Source organism: Epinephelus lanceolatus, chromosome 5, assembly GCF_041903045.1.
Source record: "Epinephelus lanceolatus isolate andai-2023 chromosome 5, ASM4190304v1, whole genome shotgun sequence".
NCBI lineage: Eukaryota > Metazoa > Chordata > Actinopteri > Perciformes > Serranidae > Epinephelus > Epinephelus lanceolatus.
The window spans coordinates 1951159-1971213 of NC_135738.1; the positions used below are offsets into that span (position 1 = coordinate 1951159).

Here is a 20055-nt window from a genome sequence, read left to right on the forward strand (position 1 = left end):
ATGTTACACTGGATCGGGTCATAGCTAGGTAACAGGAGTATTATATAAGGGTTGTTTGTTTGTTTTAAAGATAATCTGAGATGGACGGCTTCAGTTGTTGTTGGCTGCATGATGTGAAACCTTACCACCATCAAACATGTTCTGATGAAGGTTTCACATCACAGCAAGTCAGTAGATTTGTCGGTCTTAGTTGAAAATAACATCACTAAAAACGATCCAGAGGTGGTGACCCTTTTACTTATTAATTAACATTTTAGTGCTGCTTTTTCCCTGAAGCTATTGGTGCAGGAGAATCTCACCTGTTAACTCTTATGAACTAAATCCAGCCTTTTAAGTATTCATTCAACATTTGGAATTTTTACCTGCCTGCTTAGTTTCTTTTGAAACCTTTAGCTGCTTCACTACATACCTTCATGTATTAACGGTACATTCACTATTATCAATCCTCTTATATTTTTGAGTACATGAGTATGAAAAAAATTAAATACTTTTACAGCATTATCACAGTAATTCAGAGTTCAATGGCATTTTCAAAAGTGCTATTAGAATTTTAAATGAGAGGATCAAATCAAGTGCATGCTGAACCTGTCCCTATGACACATGCTTAAAGGGATATTTCAGATTCTTTGAAGTGGGGTTGTATGAGGTATTTATCTGTTATCAGTGTATTACCTGCAGTAGATGTTAGTTGGCACGCTCCCAGTTTGGAGAAGTGGCATGAGCAATGACACAGAAGCTAAGCAGGGTACTGTTGTGAACAAGGGGCTGCAGCAAAACGTATTTTAGGCACCTACAAATATCAATATCAGTTCAAGTGTATGATATATTTAGCATATTTTCACAGCTTAACTTTGCCGTTAATGAATTTAGTTCTCCATCTATGCCGTCATCAAAGCCACCAGACTCCTTTGACAAAAATGGTAATTTTAGCTTTCTCAACACAGCAGCTGCTGGTCTACTGCCCCCTCGATCAGTTAGTAGCTTTGTGTTGTTGTTTGACTTTGGTGAATCTCAACTAACCCTTTAAAATGCTAAAGTCACAAAATAACACAAATAAAATAAGTGTTGGAGGCAGCGGTAGACCAGCAGCTCCTGTGTTAAGCAATGTTAAATCACTGTTTTTCTCAATGGAGTCTGGCTTTGAAGAGAGTGATATATTGTCTTCATTTCCCTGTTGGAAATTGCTGTCTGATGACAAGGTAAAGCGGTGAAAATATTCTCCATAGAGTACACTTAAACTGATACTGATTTTTTAAGTGGCTAAAATATGTTTTTGTTGCTGACCCCGTCCACAGCAGTACATCGCTCAACTGTTATGTCAGACTTCTGCCTGCTTCTCCAAACTGGGCTGTGCCAACTGACTATGGATCTCATACAACCTCAATGAAAAGATCCAAACTATGCCTTTAATATGCACATTCAGCACATCCAATGCATCAAAACATTGTTTTCTAGTTGGAGCCGCGCCTCGTTTTCAAACTGTATGCTTTGACTAAAATGAACAATGACAGCAATATAGTCCACGATGAGCAGCGCTAAAATCAACCTGCGTAGTTGTCCCTCCATTGTGACATTAGAAAGTGTCACATTTATCTTGCAAGTGTACTCTTCTTCAACGTTTGCTTTACTTCCTGGATTTTTCCCACATGGAAATTCTGACCAATCAGGAGCAGCTTTATTGCACAACTCTACACAATTATGCACCTTTGTTACAAAAAAAGACCAAAGCAAGACAACTCTAGGTCTGAAAGCTCCCTAATTCGGAAGTCAGCCTCCTTATGACAAATAAAGCACAATGCTTGTATAATCCCTCTCAATCATGTATTTATCTGCAGAGACTCTGCGCTCTGCCTTTATTTTTTTAATTCCTCTAATTTTACTGTGTTCAGGATGTTCCAGGTAGTGACGAGGTACCAGACTGTAAGCAGCAAGTACCAAAGAGGACGCTACAACACAGCGCCAAAAATTAAACACAAATTCAGTGTATCTGGGGTCAGCTTTCATTTTTGTTGGCGATATTGTTTACAAACAGTAACCAGAAATTCCTGCATGGTATACCTTTAAGTGTGTAGAATGATGTCCAAAATCCTCAAATGCAATGTGAGATATTCAGTCCACAGCTCAGTGACAAACATCTCCTCTTCCCAAATGTTACCTGTCATGACCACTAGAGTGCAGCAGAGCTCTGTGAAGCCCCGACTGGTTTAAACCCCACTTGTCTCTGAGCACACTGTCCTGTGCGCAGCCTCAAAAAGGACTCAAAAAACAAAACAATTTGTGAAGCTTTCACAAATGTCCTGCAGTATGTTTAGTGGGAGCACTGGTCCTAATGTGAGGGGTTTAAAAGAATCATGCAGGTAGTTATGCATGTTGCACGTTAGATTCGTAGATTAGGAATGAACTGCAAATCATTGCATCAGTTTCCTTTCTTCTGGGCAGCAATTTTAGTCATTAAATATCAAACCTATATGAAAACCAACCCACAGAGTCTATACAATAGCTGCAGAGTGATAATTCATGACAGGGGACATAAGTCTGCCTGTATGTTTTTGTGTAGTTACTTTAAGGACACTGAGTTTTGAATGAACCATCTAAATTCACACATTTATCGATATGTTTGTTTTTTATGTTATTTTTTCTTTGCGTTTGCTCTTTGTTTGAACTCCAGCAACAGCGGGCTCATGAATGCCGGGCAAGTTTTGTTTGTCAGAGCAACTTTTAAATCACAATAAGCAGAGTTTCTTTTACAACAGTCTCTGTGTGCGACTGCATCACAACATTACAAAGACTGAACAAATGGGAAATGTTAAGGGAATGAGTCATTCACTGTGTAGTAACCCATCTGCAGCACGTTTCAAGTCTCTTAAAGTGGATTCTCTATCTGAATCAACGACCCAGATTTTAAAGCACTTTGAGGCCAATTTCAGCAATGATTTTGAGCTTTATATTTAAGATTGCCGTGACTCTTAGAGATGAATTGGCTGCCTGGGAGGAAATCAATCTAAAATATTTTAACTAAAACAGGCATCATCTAAAATATGCACGGCATATTTCCATATCCATGCCCCTCACATTCTCTAGATATACAGTAACAGAACTCCATCCTCATTATTTACTTTCTTAATCATGTAGATTGAAATCTTTTCAGTGGGAAGTTTTGTGTCCTTAATTCTCATCAGATCTCCTTTGAGTCACTTTTTTCTCTTCAGTCTCTGCACGAAAACAAATAACCTTTTGCATCTTCTGTCCAGGCCTTTTCTTTTCCTTTCGCCCATTATCATGTGTCCAGGGTTTTTGAGAGGCAGACAAAAATCTGTTGGATGGATGGATGATTGAATGAATGGGTTTTACTCTGAGGGAGTAGAAAGCGCACAACAGGCTCTTTATGAACTTGTCAACAGGGCTGACCCAGCCATTCACGGCTGAACTGAGTCAGTTTGTGCAGAAGAGGTAAGTTCTGACAAACAGCAAGGTTAATACATACTAGTGTTTTCCTCATTGGTTATCGGATGATAAAGGGAGGATTCAGCAGCATCAGCTCAGCGGGGTCAGGTTCAGTCGTCAGGTTTTCTTTTCACGTTATTCAAAGTTATAATAATGCCGCTTGATTGACTCCAGCTCAGCTTCACTTGTACGCGGCTGCAGTTTGATGAATATATCCTTGCTTGATCTGTGATGGACTTTTGATTACGATCCTTTGTGACTCTGTGTTTCTTTCAAGAGGTTTGGCAGGTCTGAATATGATGAGTTTAGTGTTTGTGCAGTAGGTGGGTGAGTGTGAATGGTGGTACATCGTGTTTCAGCTCTGGGCTATTAATACGGTTCATGCGACATTTGAAGTAGATAATAGATACTAGAAAATGTTAGAGGTTTCTGAAAAACAGTTCAAGGAGGTCCGGCTGCTCTGGAGGCAGAAATTAGCTCATTGGTTGAATTAACCGTCATCTCAGGTCGTCTTGTCGCTTCTCACATGTTTCGGTGTTTGGTTCCAAGTTTTTTGGGCCATCACTAAATTTTGGAATGAGGACGTATGGAAATTCATTCATCATTCATTTTCTACGTCCAGTTTTGGCGCATGTATTCATCAGAAGCCCAAATGCTCTAGAACCCCTCTAGTACTAATACCACTTGTTAGGTCTTTACTCTAGAGTCCTCCAAATTTAGGGAGATCATGGACATAAAGAATTAGCAGATTTAGCCTTTGACTGAAATTTAATCTAAGTCCTCTGTAAATTTCCCTCTAAAATCAAGCATGGTTGCAGATTTATCTCTACGTACACTACAGAAAAATTCCAGTTTATTACAACTCACGTTTTATTTTGGTAGTTTTGTCAGTTTATCAATGAAATTGTACTCAATAAGTGAAACACTCGAGTGACGCCAGCCTTTCAGCCAAGAAATTTGCACATGTAATCCATAAGATTAAACGTGTTAAAGTCACACGAGATAAGACATTCAGAGACCATAAGGATTTTTGAAAACACTCTAATTATGAAGTGAATTAAAAAGGTCACAAGCGAGAAAGAAGGAAACTGGTATAATGACACTGAGCACTCTGCTACTGAGATGCTGCAAACATCATTAATGCCAAGGTCGGTAATAGACAGAAACAGAAGTCATTGACATTCGTATTTTCATATTGGGTTCTTCCCTTTAAGGTGTCACTTGTAGAAGAATACTTAAGTGTTTCCCAACCATGAGGTACTTATGCATTTGCCAGGGGGTACTTGTGGAGATTTTGGAGTAACTAAATTAATTTGACAGAAAACAAACTAGATTTAATTAAATTATATATATATATATAATTATATTTATATATCCACATATTGAGTCAGCTGTAACACTTTAACACTACATGTTGAGATTGCATGAAAAAAGTTAGCAAGCAATCTAAGATGTTGTCTTAAAAATGATAAAAAACTAAAAAAAGTAATGGATAAATGGTTGTTAATGGTAAAACAGCTATAAATACTTAATAAATGGTGAAACAGCTGAAAGTTATTCATGACTGACAACTATGGCAAGGCTAGATAAAATCAATATATGGGTGAAAATAGCGCAAAAGCTAAAAGTAATAAATAAATGGCTGAAAATTGCAAAAATAAAAGTAATGGATAATTGGTTGAAATGGCTAAAAAAAAAGCATTGGAATAATAACTGAAAATGTTGGAAAATGTGAAAGTAGCAGATAAATGACTGAAAATTGTGAAAAAGCTAATAGTAATGATAACTGGTTGAAAATAGTGAAAATTTGAAGAGTAATGGATAAATGGCAGAAAATGGCAAAAAAAAGTAATGAATAATTGGCTAAAATGTAAAAAAAATCAAAAAGTAAATGGTAAATGATTGAAAATGGTAAAACAACAACAGCAAATTGAGAAGTAATGGATAAGTGGCTTAAAATAGTGAAAAGCTGAAAGTAATTCATTATTGGCTGAAAATCGTGACACGGCTAAAAGAAATCAAGAAATTGAGAAATGGCTCAAAATAGTGCAAAAAGGAAAAACGAATGAATAGTTAGTGTAAATGGCAAAAGCTCAAAGTAATAGGCCTATATAAATGTCTAAAAATGCCAAAATTAATGTAGAAATGTTTTAAATGTCAAACTTTTGCCACTTCAACTGCGAGTACTAAATTAATTAAACTGACTTAAAAATTCATTTCAGTAGTTTGAAAAAAGTGTTGTTTTTAAAACTACTTAGTGTTTTGAATAGCATCCGGTTAAAAGATGGACACATCTGAAACATGGTGTAAATTTAGTGGTACTTTAGTTCATCTGCAGGGCCGGAGGAGTTCATCAGAGAAAAAAGGGGGCAGTAGTTTTACTATATGACTTTGGCTGACCAAGGTTTGATGAGTTATAGTTCTACAACCAGAGCAGCTGATTCTCTGAGAAACACTGATAGTGAAGGCAACAGGAAATGGCTCTGACTTCTTCTCTCACCCCGCAGAAGCTTTAACGTCTGTCCGCTTCTGTTCTTCCTCTCCAGAGGCCAGTAACAGCAGCCATGAGTCCAGAGTCGGTTCGATCCGGGACAGAGAGAGGAAGGCTGTGGTTCCTCTGGCCGTCATCTCCACCCTCACCGTCCTCGGCCTGATCGTCCTCATCGGTATCCTCGTCTACTGGAGGTCAGTGCTGCTGCTGTATTTAAAGATGTGTGTTTTTTTTGTTGTTTTGGCCACTAGAGGGCAGAAATCATCCACAGCAGGCTGACAGAAACACACCCTGACATATTATCATCTTATAAAACTGTTACGGTTGAACTTGTCTTCTTTGTTTTTATTTAAATGTGCATAAGGTTGCGGGTTCCTCGTGACCTTGGGGTTAAGGTGCCAACTGAACAGCAGCATCACTGTTCGACTCCGGTTGGGGACGATGTTGAATGTGGAGATGGAGAACGTCCCGTCTTTTTACCCTTATTTTCTGTCATCTCTTTACTGTTCGTTTTCAAATACAGGCTTAAAAATGCCTGAAAACATATATTTGTTCTTTTAAAACTGTGCTTATGTTTAAATGAATGCACCTGGAAAGGTAAACAGACAGTTTGTTGAAGAAAAGACGAGGATACGTGGTGGAATCAGTCAGTCAAACTTTATTTATACAGCACTTTTCTTACAACCAGAATGCAACAAGAAGTGCTTCACACAATAACAATAATTAGCGATTAACGACAATTAAGTTTTATCATTGATTTCCATCTGTGTAGGTGTGAATTAATCCATCCAGTATTTTTAAAGACACTCTCGCACACGGCCTCTTCAGCTCCCCCTGCCCTTCAACCCCATCATATCTCATATAATATGGGGGAGGGGGAGTGAAGTGGGGACTTTAGCCAGAAGACTCTCATATTTGTCTGGGAAGCTGCATCTCCTCAAACACGAGCTCAGCCTGTGTGTGTGTGTGTGTGTGTGTGTGTGTGTGTGTTTGTTCACCAGCAGCCCCTTCACAAACAATACCTCCTGTGTCGTGCTGTTGATGCGGCTGCTGGCAGACTGAATGAAGCCTTTCAGCCGCCGCTCTCTTTTGACAGCAGAGTGTTTTGGATTCCTGTCGGTTGACCTTGAGAGATGCTGTTTTTTAAAAATTTTTATTGAGACGTGTGAAAAAGACGTGGATTTTGAGCAAACAAAAGTTCCTTCAGTAACATAAAAGTTTGTTTGTTTGTTTGTTTTCTGGTATATCTATTCAGGATAAAAACCTAAAATCTCTTTTCTTCTTGTGCTGAAAACATCTTTGGCTGTTCAGAAGGAAAAAAGTCTGCAGCCCACTCAGACCGTGAAATAACCAACTTCAGAAATCCGATCAAGGACACGCTGTCAAACGCAGTGTAAACACTTTTAGTAATATTTTGTACATTTCTCATCTGGCGTGCCGGAGACTCAACATATTGTTCTTGTTTTGCGCCCTGCTTGTTGTTGTATCTCCAAGATTGAGCAGTGCTAAGCTGGTAATAATCTGGGGAGCAGGGGGATTAATCCTCGCTGAAGGATGTACCTTGGCTGCAGCTCTACGAGCGTCCACTCAGCAGAGAGGGTCGGGGGATAGAAAAGGACATCCGTCTGATTATGTCAGACAGAAGGAAACGTGTCAGCGTCTTGTAGGGCGAGTGGCAGGAGGCCAAACTGCGCTAATCCTGCTGCTGTTGTGTCCTTTTTCACTCCCTCCTGACAGCACGGTGCTCATTTGGACACTGCTGCTGTGCATTTGAGGTCAAGCAGTTAAAGGGGATTTTGGTCGACTTTACAAGTTTACAACCAGCTGAGAGATGCAAAGCAAATTAGCATCTGATCCATTCCAACTTTATTCATGTCATAGCTTTTCTTTTGGAGTCCAGGACCAACTGCTTCTCAGAGACATTAGGAAAAAGACAACCCAGTCATCAGAATAAATGTTGGCATTGTACGTTTCTGCAGTGTTATGTTTGTACTGAATGTTTCATATCTAGTTGATATGTTGAAACTTTATGTGTCTTTCTGTTTCAGTTGTTAATTTTATGTTGTGACAACGCTGCGGTTAATAAGTGGTTAGTTTCTGGCACAAAAACACTTGGTTCGGGTCAGGAAAACATCATGTTTTAGCTTAAAATACCTTAAAATGAATGGTTTAAAAAAACACCTGCTTTTGTCGCTACAAACACAGCTGGACATGTCCTCAACTCTCATTAAAAAATATTGCTTTTCTCACTACAAAAAGGCGTGGACATGCCTTGACCTCTCATTAAAACCTCTTGCACTCCACCCCCATTTTGTAGCGAAAACGCCTAAAATGACATACCCAAATTAAAATGACTGTAGCTTCTGAACCGCTCTGACTACATTCATGCATGAGGTCTTACCAGAAAGAAAACTCCCTGAAGTTTCTTGTGAAAGTGTCAGAAACACTCTAGGTGATACAGAGACAGAGTAATGGGCCTCTGAAATCAGTAAAACATTGAAGATTTTACCGAAAATAAAATAAAAAATGTTTTTCAGGATGAATAACTGTCTGTGGCTTCATCTGAGCAGGTAAATGACACTGTGGGGCTGTAGGCACACTATCAATGAACACTTGTTTCAAATTTGAAGAAGACTGCTCAAAGTATGACCATTCTACAGTGTTTTTACCATGAAAAGATCCAGGCGGAGCTCCAAATGACAGAGCGCTCACTCAGCTTCAAAACAGTCCTATCAGTGATCAAACGACACTCAGCCAGCTTCAAACATTGTACCTTATTGAAATCAGGTGTGATTATGATAGCTGATGTTGTTTATGACACAGAAACACCATAAAATATCACCAAATAAAGCCATATGAAACGTGAAAGTTATGATCCCACTTTCTAGATGGTATATCTCAGCCAAAAATAGTGGTAGGAGTGAGACTCTTACCTTTTATAAACCAGCTAAGTCCCTGCTAACGGATCCACATAAGATCTTTTGCCATCGAAAAACGGCATGACATGACTTGTCACCGCTCATCATGATTTTGGACTTTGTGTGTTTAGGCTGCTCTGGTGCGAAATACATAATAAATGAAAGAAAAACGATGTTATTTTTGAAAAGTCGAGAGCTTCCTGAATCCAGCAATACCAAACATCACATGGTTTGATGACGTAGTGCGCCTGGGAGATACCATTTAACAGAGGAGGGGGGAGCGAGGACGTCGGCGTCCTGGCGAAGTTAGAGAGGTTAAGAAATTGCTGCTTTTCTCACTAAAAACATTTGGATATGTTTCTAATTTGCATTTAAAAAAAAAAAAAAAAAACACAGCTTCCGTCTCTTCAAACATGGCTGGACATGTCCCAAACTCTCGTTAAAAAATATCCACTTTTTCTCCTACATATACAGCTGGACCTGCCTTGAGCTCTTGTTGAAAATACCTGCTTTTGTTGCTACAAACAAACCTGGACATGTCCTAATCTCTCATTAAAAAAAAGCTGCTTTTCTTGCTACAAAAATGGCTGGAAATGTTCCTAACTCCCATTAAAAAATATCCACTTTTTCTCACTACAAAAAGGGATGGACGTGTTCTGATAGTTGTAATAAACACAGCTGGACATGTCCCAAACTCGAAAGAAAAAAAAATGCTGCTTTCCTGCTACAGACACTGATCTCATTCAATTTTGGCGGCAAAAAAATGGCTGGACGTACCAATAAGTTCCATCGAAAAATATCTGCTTGTCCGCTGGACATGTCCCAAACTCTCATTAAAAAATACCCGCTTGCGTCTCTACAGACACGGTTTGAGATGTCCCAAACTCTTTTTTAAAAAACACCTGCTTTTGTCACTACAAAAACAGATAGACATGCTCTGAACCGTCAACATTTCCTAAATTCTCATTAAAAAACATCCACTTTTTCTCGCTACAGGAACACATGGACAGGTTCTGAACTCTTGTTAAAATATACCTGCTTTTGTTGCTACAAACAAGGTTGGAAATGTCTCGAACTCTCATTCAGATATACTATACTACTATTATCACTGCAAACACAGCTGGATATGTCCCGAACAACTGTGAGAAAACACCTGCTGTTGTCGCAACAGACATGGTTACAAATGTCCCCAACTGTCATTCAAACAACAATACTGCTGCAGGCGAACTCCACCCTGAGGACACAGACAGTGAATGTGTCCGGCACCAGTATTAGACTGTGTGTGAGTGTTTTCTTAATGAGCAGCAGCTGTTTTTCTTTTTTTTTAGGTTGAAGTTGTCGCTGAGCTTCTTACATCAGAGTAATCAGATTAAGTAGTTTCAGTCTCAGTAGATAAACAAGTAAAATTCACTAAGTTGGCCAATGAACATCAGATTTACGTCTCTGGAGCAAAAAGCTAACCTGTCTCACAGCGTCAGATACCATCTGTCAGGAGACGAGCTCTGTGATGCCATGAAAGACATGTGACTGTAAAATCAAACATTAAGTCACCAAATGGCAGCGTATGTGACATTACAGCTGATACAGTGGTGTTAGCTTGTGGCTCGGCTATTGCTAACAGCGCGAAACACAGACCTGTCTGTGTGCAGGGGCTGATTAGGTCTATGGGTTTGTAACACACTGGACACATCAATAAAACCACATTTCCATGTTTTACCAGGTGATTGTGTAAATTGATTTATTGCACTGTGTTACATAAAGCACTGTTTAAACTGTAAGACTAAAGCTGTGTATAGATTTGATTTATAAAGACACAGCTTTACAAGGGACACACTGATTTATTGGCTGCCAGTGCTGGAGATAACACGTTACAGTAATATATTTAACATTATAGCAGTAACATTGAATATAAAATGTTAACCACAAGGTTTCGGGTAATATTATTACATTTACAATGTTACGTATTGTGGCACCACCTGAAATAAACTGTATATTGTCTTTATTCTTCATTTATCCATACCGATCTGCATCGTGCCACTTCTGCCATTACGCCACCAGAAAAATATCGTCCGAAGGTTATTGTGTCTTATCCGTACATCAGTATCAGCTGTCGGCCAAATTGTTATTTTAAACACCAGTATTGGCCGAGTGTTTCAGTCAGTGCATCCCTAAATTTACACAAATTCACATCATCTTCTGCTACGTGTCTCCTCCCAGTAGGGTTCAGACTGAGCAGCAACCTGCGGGGCTGAAAAATGAAGTCAACATCAAAGTGCCAAAAACTGCAGTTCCTCTAATGTTAAAATGTGTTTACAGTAGAAATCAACATGCTTACAGCCTGGTACAAAAAAACTGTTTTGGTCTCTGTTGCTAATTTCCCGTTCACGACAACTGTACAGAGAGTGATTTTTAATCATTTTATTAAGGCTTAAAGTTGAGCCCTGCGATCATCTGCTGCTGCTTTATTGGAAGAAGATCGGGGAAGCAGCCTTTGTCAGCTGTGGAACACACTACCTGTAGATATCAGGGAAGCTAGCTCGCTAAATATTTTTGACAGAAAGCTAAAAACGTTTCTCTTCACTTTAGCCTTTAACTCACTCTGACGTTCCTCATACAGGTCTGAAACTCTTTGTTTTTACGCTTCACGCTGCTGCAACTCTTTTAAAATACTTACTTGATTTTATGATTTATAGTTTTACAACTCTATGATTTTATGAATCAGTTAATCCGTGTTTTAAACTGTTTTAAATGTCCTTTTATATGGAAATACCTTGTTTGTCTGTTTTATGTCCATTATGTCTGTTTCCACATGAAGCACACAGGGTTTATACCGCCCTCATTGTAAAGCACTTTGTGCTGCATGTCTTGTATTAAAGGTGCTTTATCAATAAAGGTTTTTATTATTATGTCTGAGCAACTTCACAAATCAACCTCCATCTTTTAGTGGATGAATGAACACCGTCAGACTTGCTAAGAGAATAACTGTTTGTGTTTCCTCCCAAAACACGTCTGTAATCTCAGAGCTCAACCCTTCTACTGTTTTTTTTCTTTTTTTTTTCTTGGCGCTGATAATCCCTGATGCCCATTTCTGGCCGAGACAACGCAGGTTCATCAGAGGCAATCTCATCCGTTTAAAAACTTGTCAAGGATTAACAGGACATCTTTTTTCCTGTGTTTTTGGGAAGATTACGTGTATTCTCCAAAATCTGGGCTAACGCAGAGTCACATGAAAACAAAAGCATCTTCTGCCTTTCAGCTGCAGACTGCAGCACCACATCAGAACAGATTTACAGGCCATACTATAGTTTATTTTCTATGTATTTGTTTATTTTTTTGCTTGAGACTGTAATGCTTGTCTTTGATATTTTATTGTCTGGACCCCAGGAAGACTAGCTGTCATCTTGGCGTCAGCTAATGGGGAGCCTTTTAAATAAACAAATAAACAAATAAACAGGCGTTTTACACACAATATATGTGTCTTTATTCTAATTTATAAATTCTAACATTACTGTTGGTTTTCAGTATGTGCTGATAGAACTTAAAATGTTTGTATTGATGTAAAAATGAGTCACAAAACCTTAAAATGAAAAAAAAAAAAATTCTGATGTCACTCTGGTGTGTGTTTGTGTGTGTGTGTGTGTGTGTGTGTGTGTGTTTTGTCTGCAGGACCTGTTTTCAGACGGCTCACTTCTACATCGATGACAACTCATCACCCAGAGTCATTCCACCATCCACTGCTGCGTTAACATCTGGTAACACACACACACACACACACACACACACACACACACACACACACACAAAATAACATATTTACATGTGAGGACTCTCACAGACATAATAACTGAGTCAAGTAAGTTTTATTTTTACAGACCAAAGTCACAAATTTTACTTAAAGGTCCAGTGTGTCGGATTTAGGGGGCAGAAATACAATAAGTGTGTTTTCTTTCGTGTATAATCAGCTGGAAATAAGAATCACTCACTCATCAACAAGACTCTGAGATACTTGAACTCGTCAGCTAGAGTCAGTAACTCTCCCCCAGCTCAGAGAGGGCAACCATTTTCCAGCAGAAAAACATGGCCTCAGGCTTGGAGGTGCTGACTGGATCTGGACACTGGATCTTAAAAGGGCTCTAAAATCTGCACAACATAGCTCTCTCTGTCCTTAAACTAGATTCAGGCAAAGAAAAACTACACAAAACTCTTAACCTTATCCCTTAAGTTGTAGCCTTAACCGTAAAACCGTAAAAAAAAAAAAAGGGACCCATTGCCTCCCTGCGTGGCACTCAGCATCAGGGGTTGGAATTGGGGTTAGATCACCTCATGATTCCCGAGCGCTGCACTGCTGTTGCTCACCGCTCCCTCAGGGGACGGGTCAAATGCGGAGAACAAATTTCACACATTCAGGTGTGTGACAGTCAGTGGGAGTTTAACTTTAACTTTAAACCAGGCCTGAACCCTCAAACAGCTCTTTGATGAAATAAGGAGCAGATCAAAATGTTCACTTTTTAAAAATGTCCTTGATGTCCTGGATATGCCTGAAACGTCCCCACTCTCAAATTTGCCATTTTAAAAACTTTTCCTTGACAAAATTATCCTCACTGTCTAGAAAATGTTCCCACTTTAACAAAATTCCTCACTGTCATAACTGTCCTCAGTTTTCTGAAATGTTTTCCACCAACGTCTTTACTCTTATATATTATATATTCTCACTTTGCTAAAAGATTCTCACTTTTCAAATAAGTGTCATCACTTTAAAATATCCTCCATTTCTAAATATGTCCTCACCTTCTGCATAAATATGTCTTTATTTTCTCCAAAATGTCCTCACCTTACCAAAAAGTCTTCTTTTACCAGAGCACACACACAAACACAGGTTTATTATTCCTGTTCATCAACATTCAGACCCCTTAAAATTTACTACAACTCAATCACAGACACATTTTTATTTCAATAATACAGATTCACACAGTGTGAGACAGTAATAGATATTTGGAGGTCCACTTGTTTGTCCTCACCTGCGAGTCGATCAGTTATTGTTTCCTGTTTGTCTTCCAGATGAAAAAACAGCTTTTCCAGTGAAGGAGTTTGTGAAACACGTGGCCGAGCTTCACGACACACACGGCTTCCAGCGAGAATTTGAGGTACAAACACAGGATTGTTTTTCTATTTTCCATCTGAAACTAAAACACATAAATGTTACTCTTGAATGTGACTGTGGTGTGTGTGTGTGTTTGTGTGTGTGTGTGTGTGTGTGTGTGTTTGTGTGGTTGACTGTCATCATGTTGTTGTCTGCACGGTGCATGATGAGCTGTGATGATGTGACACAGTTACTGACGAAGGGCTGCAACATTATGTCACTATTTTAGATTCTATGATCAGAGCTTATCAGTAATTCATTCATTTTCAGTGTGTTCACAGTTGTGACATCATGATTTAATAATCATTTGGAGGGTGAATGTTGCAGTCCTGGTTCATCTCTTTGTGAGGAGCTTTCATTCAGTCATGTGAGCAGCGTGTCTGTTGTCTCGCACCTGTCATCAGTCACGTCATGAATCGAATCTGTTTTTTTCTGAAGCTGCTACTAAAGGATAAATCAACTCAAAGACAAGGAGGACACAGAGCAAAGGGTTTTCTGTTGATCACAAAAAGTACTTCCTTAACTTAATTTTATTTATTTATTTATTTTTATTTCATTTTATTGTATTTTTTAAATATATTTTTAGAATTATTTTTTATTTTTCTTTAAATTTAATTTATATATTGACTTATTTTCCTTATCTTTATTTATTTATTTATTTTATTTTTTTGTAGGCCCGGCGGGGTGGGGTGGGGGAGTTGTGTAAAAGAAAAAGGGGGGAAAAAAGTGTTATCTACGTTCACTAAGTTTCAGTGTACTGTACTTATAAGATGAATAAATAAATCTGTTTTAAAAAAAAAAAAAAAACAACTTGATATTGATGACGATGATGATGATGGTTATAAAGAAAGGAAAGAAAACACAGTCACAAGAAAATATTCCAATTTAATTAGAAAACAATCTGAAATTAGAGAACTAGAAACTGAAATAATATTACGTTATTTACAAACCAAAGCATTAGATTAAAGTTTAAAAGTAGTAAAGTTAAAGTTTTTCTTCTTTTTTTTTAAATGATTTTCTAGTTTAGTTTATAAAACACAGACAAATGTCCATTGTAGTTTCTCAGCGCCCAGTTTATTTAAATGTCTTTTTTTGTCCGACCAGCAGCCCAAATGATATAAACCAAAGAAAAGCCAAAGAGCTTCACAACTTGATCCAGGAGAATATTTTACATTTTTGTTTTCTGTCAACCCCGTCTCACTCCAAAGTCCTCGAAATCCAGTGCTTGGGCCGTGACTAACGGTGTCAGACACTGATGAAAATGTCGTCCTGTAACGTCGCCATTATACGTGGCCCGTCGCTGTTCTAGGTTAATGGCGCGAACGAAAGTTACGGCGACAAAAGTCTGAAGGGGGCAGTTGGTAGGATGCTGGATGGGTCCAACAAACACCGACTTTGACCCAGGAGAGCGGTGTTCAAAAAACAAAAGTAAAAGGAGATTTAAAAAAAAAAGATAACATGGAGGATAGAAACTTGCATAACCCCAGTTTTTACTGTGTACATCGTGTGTCGGCGGAGAGCAAACTGAACGACTGACTTACATGCACGCTTTTATTCCAAAAATGACAATATTCCAAATTTGATGCAGATCATGTACACACCATTTGGATATTCCAAATTAGGCCTTAAAGACCGAATCAGGTTTGTTTTAAATAACTTCCTGCCAGCATACTTCCAAGTCATGTACATAAAATGAGTGTCTTACCTTGCTGTCAGCTCTTTCCAATGTGGAACTGAAGCACTGTGGCATGTCCAACACTTTACCAACAGACTCCTTTTATTTTTAGTTGGACCTGTTGAAGTGGACCTTGTTGTTCTTTGGGTTGATTTGTCCCTCTGTGTCGGCAGCAGCATGACCTGTACTGTGAGATGAATTAGTTGTTTTCTGTGTCGTCTTGTAATCTGTGTTTTTGCACCTCTTGGGTTGACTGTGTTGTCACGGAAACGTCCTGGCTGCCTGCTGCCTCCTCCTCACCCTCATCATTAGATACTGAAGGAGAGTTACGAGGTAAGACGCTCTCCTCCTGATGTCTGCGTTCACTGACGGACGCTGCTCCACTCGTAGCTTTGTCTCTGTCTCGTCTTGTAGTGCAGAGTGTTTCTGTTAATGTGGGACTGTGGATGTACAAAAGCATGATTTCTGTTTGACACCAGTGGAGGAAGTCATTGATGTATTTTTAAGAAACTGATACTGGACACCAGTGGCACCTGTTCTCTACAAACATAAGCCAAAAAAGTTTCCTCGCCTCACTTCTTTTTCTCGTAACTCATAATCAAGGAAGAGACCTATGCAGGTAATTTGGCTCCCAGTAAAAACCTCCTGATCTTATGTTAAGTCCTAAGTCTTAAGACACAGTGGTGAGAACACATTAGCAGGTGCTCCCCCCCCCCACCAGGCGACCACAGGCATATGCACACACTTCATACAGTCATCCAGTGTTTCCCATACTTTGATTTATTTATTCCTATTGATTTATTTATATTTCCTTGTAGATCACAGCCACAAATGTGACAAGAACTAGCTAGCTAGCAACACCACAGTCACTCCGCCTCACTCCCCGCTGCTGTGGACTGTTTCCCCAGGAGCGGAGCGGACAGCAGCTCTGAGACGGACCTTTGGTTAGCAGCTGTGGCAACTCAAATTCAGCCAGTGGAAACTCCCTAGTGCCAGGCGTCACAGTGGGGCTGGCCAGCTGCAGTGCTGGGTCTAACCTGTGTAACCGCAGCAACAGAAAGTTTGCTGATCTGGCAGGGAAACTGGGCTGGGGATTGCGCTGGCTGGATTCAGGTTGCTGTGGCCACTGACCGTCTCCAGAGCTGCTACCTGCTCTCTTCCCGGAGAGGGGGTCTGTAGCAGCGAAAAGTGAGGCGGAGGACACATTGTGATTCGAGGTTTCAGCCAACGTTAGCGACATAAACGTGAACTTGAAGCCGCAGCTGTGGCTCTGGTTAGCAGAAGGCTAAACTCTTAGCCAATATTGACACTATTTTATTTCCTTTAATGTCAGATTCTATTTTTGATAAGTCCGTCTTTCTTTTTTGGATTGATTTGAAGTGTCAACAGTTGTTACAGTTGTTGTTCAATGCTGCAATAGCATTGAATCAGGCTTTCACTGCAGGGCCTTGCACACACATCTGCATTTGTAGAGCAGCCAATAGGATCGCCCTCTCTCTGAAATGTCCTGTGAATCGTCAAAGTCTCCTGTCAGGCTCGATTTTCTAAAGCCTGAAAACAGAGCCAAGAGGAGGTGCAGAAGTTTGGTTTTCTCTAAGACCACTTGAATTACAAATGTTTAAAGGTTATTATGGGGTTGACACTAACATGAGCCACCTACCTCAGTTTTAGGTTGAAATATGACAATTAAAATATCCACATAGACAGTTTAAGTCCAACTTTTTTAAAAAACTCTCTGCATTTAGATTTGTACCTCCATCAAGGTGAATTTTGTTGTTGTGCTATAAAAAAGTAGAAGAATTTTCATATAAAAAAACTCAAACCTTCCCACACTTCAGCTCATGGGTTTTCTTGAGTAACCAGCACATTAGCTGTGTTAATTCTCTAAAATGATTTAGATAATCTTTGAAAGTTATTGTGATCTGAGCACAGTAGATGTTTTGCACCTGACTGAGGTTAAACCTGAATACTTTTTTGACGTTTGAGGTTCCCACAAAAATGTGTCCTTGGCACTGAGTATCAAAAACTGTCGGGTGCTGAACATTATTGCGATAATCATGTTCTTTGATCAGATAGTTCCTGAGTTAAATCAGAACTTTTTAGACTGTGTTATATTCAAAGTTCATGTGCAGCTGCTTGTGGTCAGACAACATTTAACACTACTGTTGTTGGTTTTTTTAAAGGATTTTGTAGAAAAACTTGTCTTTTAGTCTCAAAGTCAAGTACTGGAAAATGTTAATGATATCTTCTCGTGTAAAATGTCAACTCTGACCAGCAACACACCTGTCAAACAAATGGATCTATAGGAGCAAAACCTTGAAACTTTGTCTGTGTGTGTGTGTGTGTGTGTGTGTGTGTGTGTGTGTGTGTGTGTGTGTTCAGGAGGTTCAGTCGTGCGCGGTGGACATGGGGATGACGACTGACAGCTCCAACCATCCTGACAACAAGACTAAAAACAGATACAGTAACATCCTGGCCTGTGAGTACACTTCAGCTTTGACACATCAATGATTTCACACAAAATTTCACACAGATGTCAAACAGGATAAAATGATGATGGGACACCATTTTATGTCCAAAAGGTTGACTTCACTGTGACATCATAATGTTCTGCAAAATCACTTTTCTGGCCTCAGAAGAGTATTTCAGGAACAGAAGGGGAGACATTTGGTCAGATACTGAATTGGTGACTCTAATCTTGGGTCTCCACCTTGAAACTGTGCTGATTGTAGGCTGTAGATCTTCTGAGCTGCTGGGTTGAAGACGTGTGTGAAGCATCCATGTTTTAACATTTGTAGCTTCTTTGCATCAACATCCATATTTGAAGTATTGTCAGCTGTCATGGCTACATATGAGTCTGAACACACATGGATGTAAACTATAACTGCAACTTGTCTACAACCACCAGGCAGTAATTCAAGTTAAAGACTCATGTCTTCAGTAGGAAAAAATGGGCTTGGAGCTTAGAGCCACAGACAGGAAGTCAGAAAGTGTTAAGAGAAGAACTAACTAACTGATAATAAGATAAGTCTCAAATTAACCCTAGGCCAGTGTTGGTCAGTAACGCGTTACAGTAATATTATTACTTTTTCCTGTAGTAGGAGTAGTCTAACTAATTACTAATAAGATTTCAGTAATAACAGTACAGTTACCCCAAAACTAAACAACTAGTTACAACATTACTTTTGTAATCACATTACTACTGACTTGAAATACAACCTCACACATCAGCGGACTCATTCTACTAATCGTCATACTGTGCAGGCTCGTCATGAAGCAGCAAGCTAGTTTGGAAGATGGCAACATTTACCTTAACAGCTGGAAATATTCCCATTACTTTGACTCTGTCAGGAGCAAAGATGACAAGAACACTGTTGCTGCAGGTAGTAGAACTGAAACTCTTGACACTGCGAAAAACACGTCCTCAAACCTGCGTTGTGAAACACCTAGGCTACTGTGATCGACAGCAAAATAATGTGAAGCCACAGGATAACACCCCACCAAAAGTGAGCCCTCCTCGGCCGCAGAGGTGGGCTGTAGCTCTACACTGGCTAAACAACCAAAACTGGATTTTACTCGTGGACAGCTGCAGCTACAGAGAACTAGTGAAGCTTGTGGTGGATGAAATGTTATTCCACAGGCAACTGAAGACCCCTGGGTAAAATAAAAATAAATCATTTGCATGATATCTATCCTTGGGTACACTCACCAGCGATTACCCAACATTCACACACAGGCACACATCTGAATTTTGGGGTGATACACAATAACCAGTTTTATGGTGTGTAACTGAAAAGTAATATAATAAGTGGTGTAGTGAATTACTATCTGCAGGGAGTAATAAGTAACGTAATATTTTTGCTTTTGAAAACAGTAACGAGAAATTAGTGAGCCCAACTGTGCCCCAGACCTAGACTTTATTTGAAAAGAACATAAAGTGTTTAACGATTTAATCTGATCACGCATTCTTCTTTTTGTGTCTCAGATGACCACAGCCGAGTGCGACTCTCGCCGCAGGCCGACAAAGATGGGAAGACGAGGGATTACATCAACGCAAACTACGTGGATGTAAGGCACTCTCTGTTTCCAACCTGTTTTTTCAGTTTCAATCTGAGCTCCATACAAACCGAGGCCTTCCTCTTCACCCTGAGCTTCGCTCCTGTCAATCACACAGTCAGATTTATTATTTTATCTTCATTCACAGATCCACTCCACTTTTTCCTCTGTCTTCCTAAAGTCATTACACCCCCTGCAAAATTCCAAACCTATTCATGACATACCTTTTCTGTTGTCAGTGGGGACTCGCGAGGCTCTCCATTATACTTTTCACAGCACCATAAAATTTCAGTGTTCGGCGTTTTGTGAAAGGCAGAGGCGACACACAAAA

General features: G+C 39.4%; 1 protein-coding gene across 4 annotated transcripts in view; it reads left to right on the top strand.

Annotated features, from left to right (window-relative positions):
• ptprz1a (protein tyrosine phosphatase receptor type Z1a) overlaps positions 1-20055 on the top strand; it is a 141905-nt gene that overhangs the window by 97773 nt on the left and 24077 nt on the right. For 3 of the 4 annotated variants that reach the window (XM_033635022.2, XM_078168333.1, XM_078168334.1), the window contains 6 exons: positions 5991-6129; positions 12520-12605; positions 13912-13997; positions 15981-16001; positions 18051-18147; positions 19654-19736. In XM_033635022.2, coding sequence (XP_033490913.2) covers positions 5991-6129; positions 12520-12605; positions 13912-13997; positions 15981-16001; positions 18051-18147; positions 19654-19736 — 512 coding nt within the window. The remainder of the gene's footprint in view (positions 1-5990; positions 6130-12519; positions 12606-13911; positions 13998-15980; positions 16002-18050; positions 18148-19653; positions 19737-20055) is intronic. The other variant, XM_078168332.1, reaches the window with a different exon arrangement.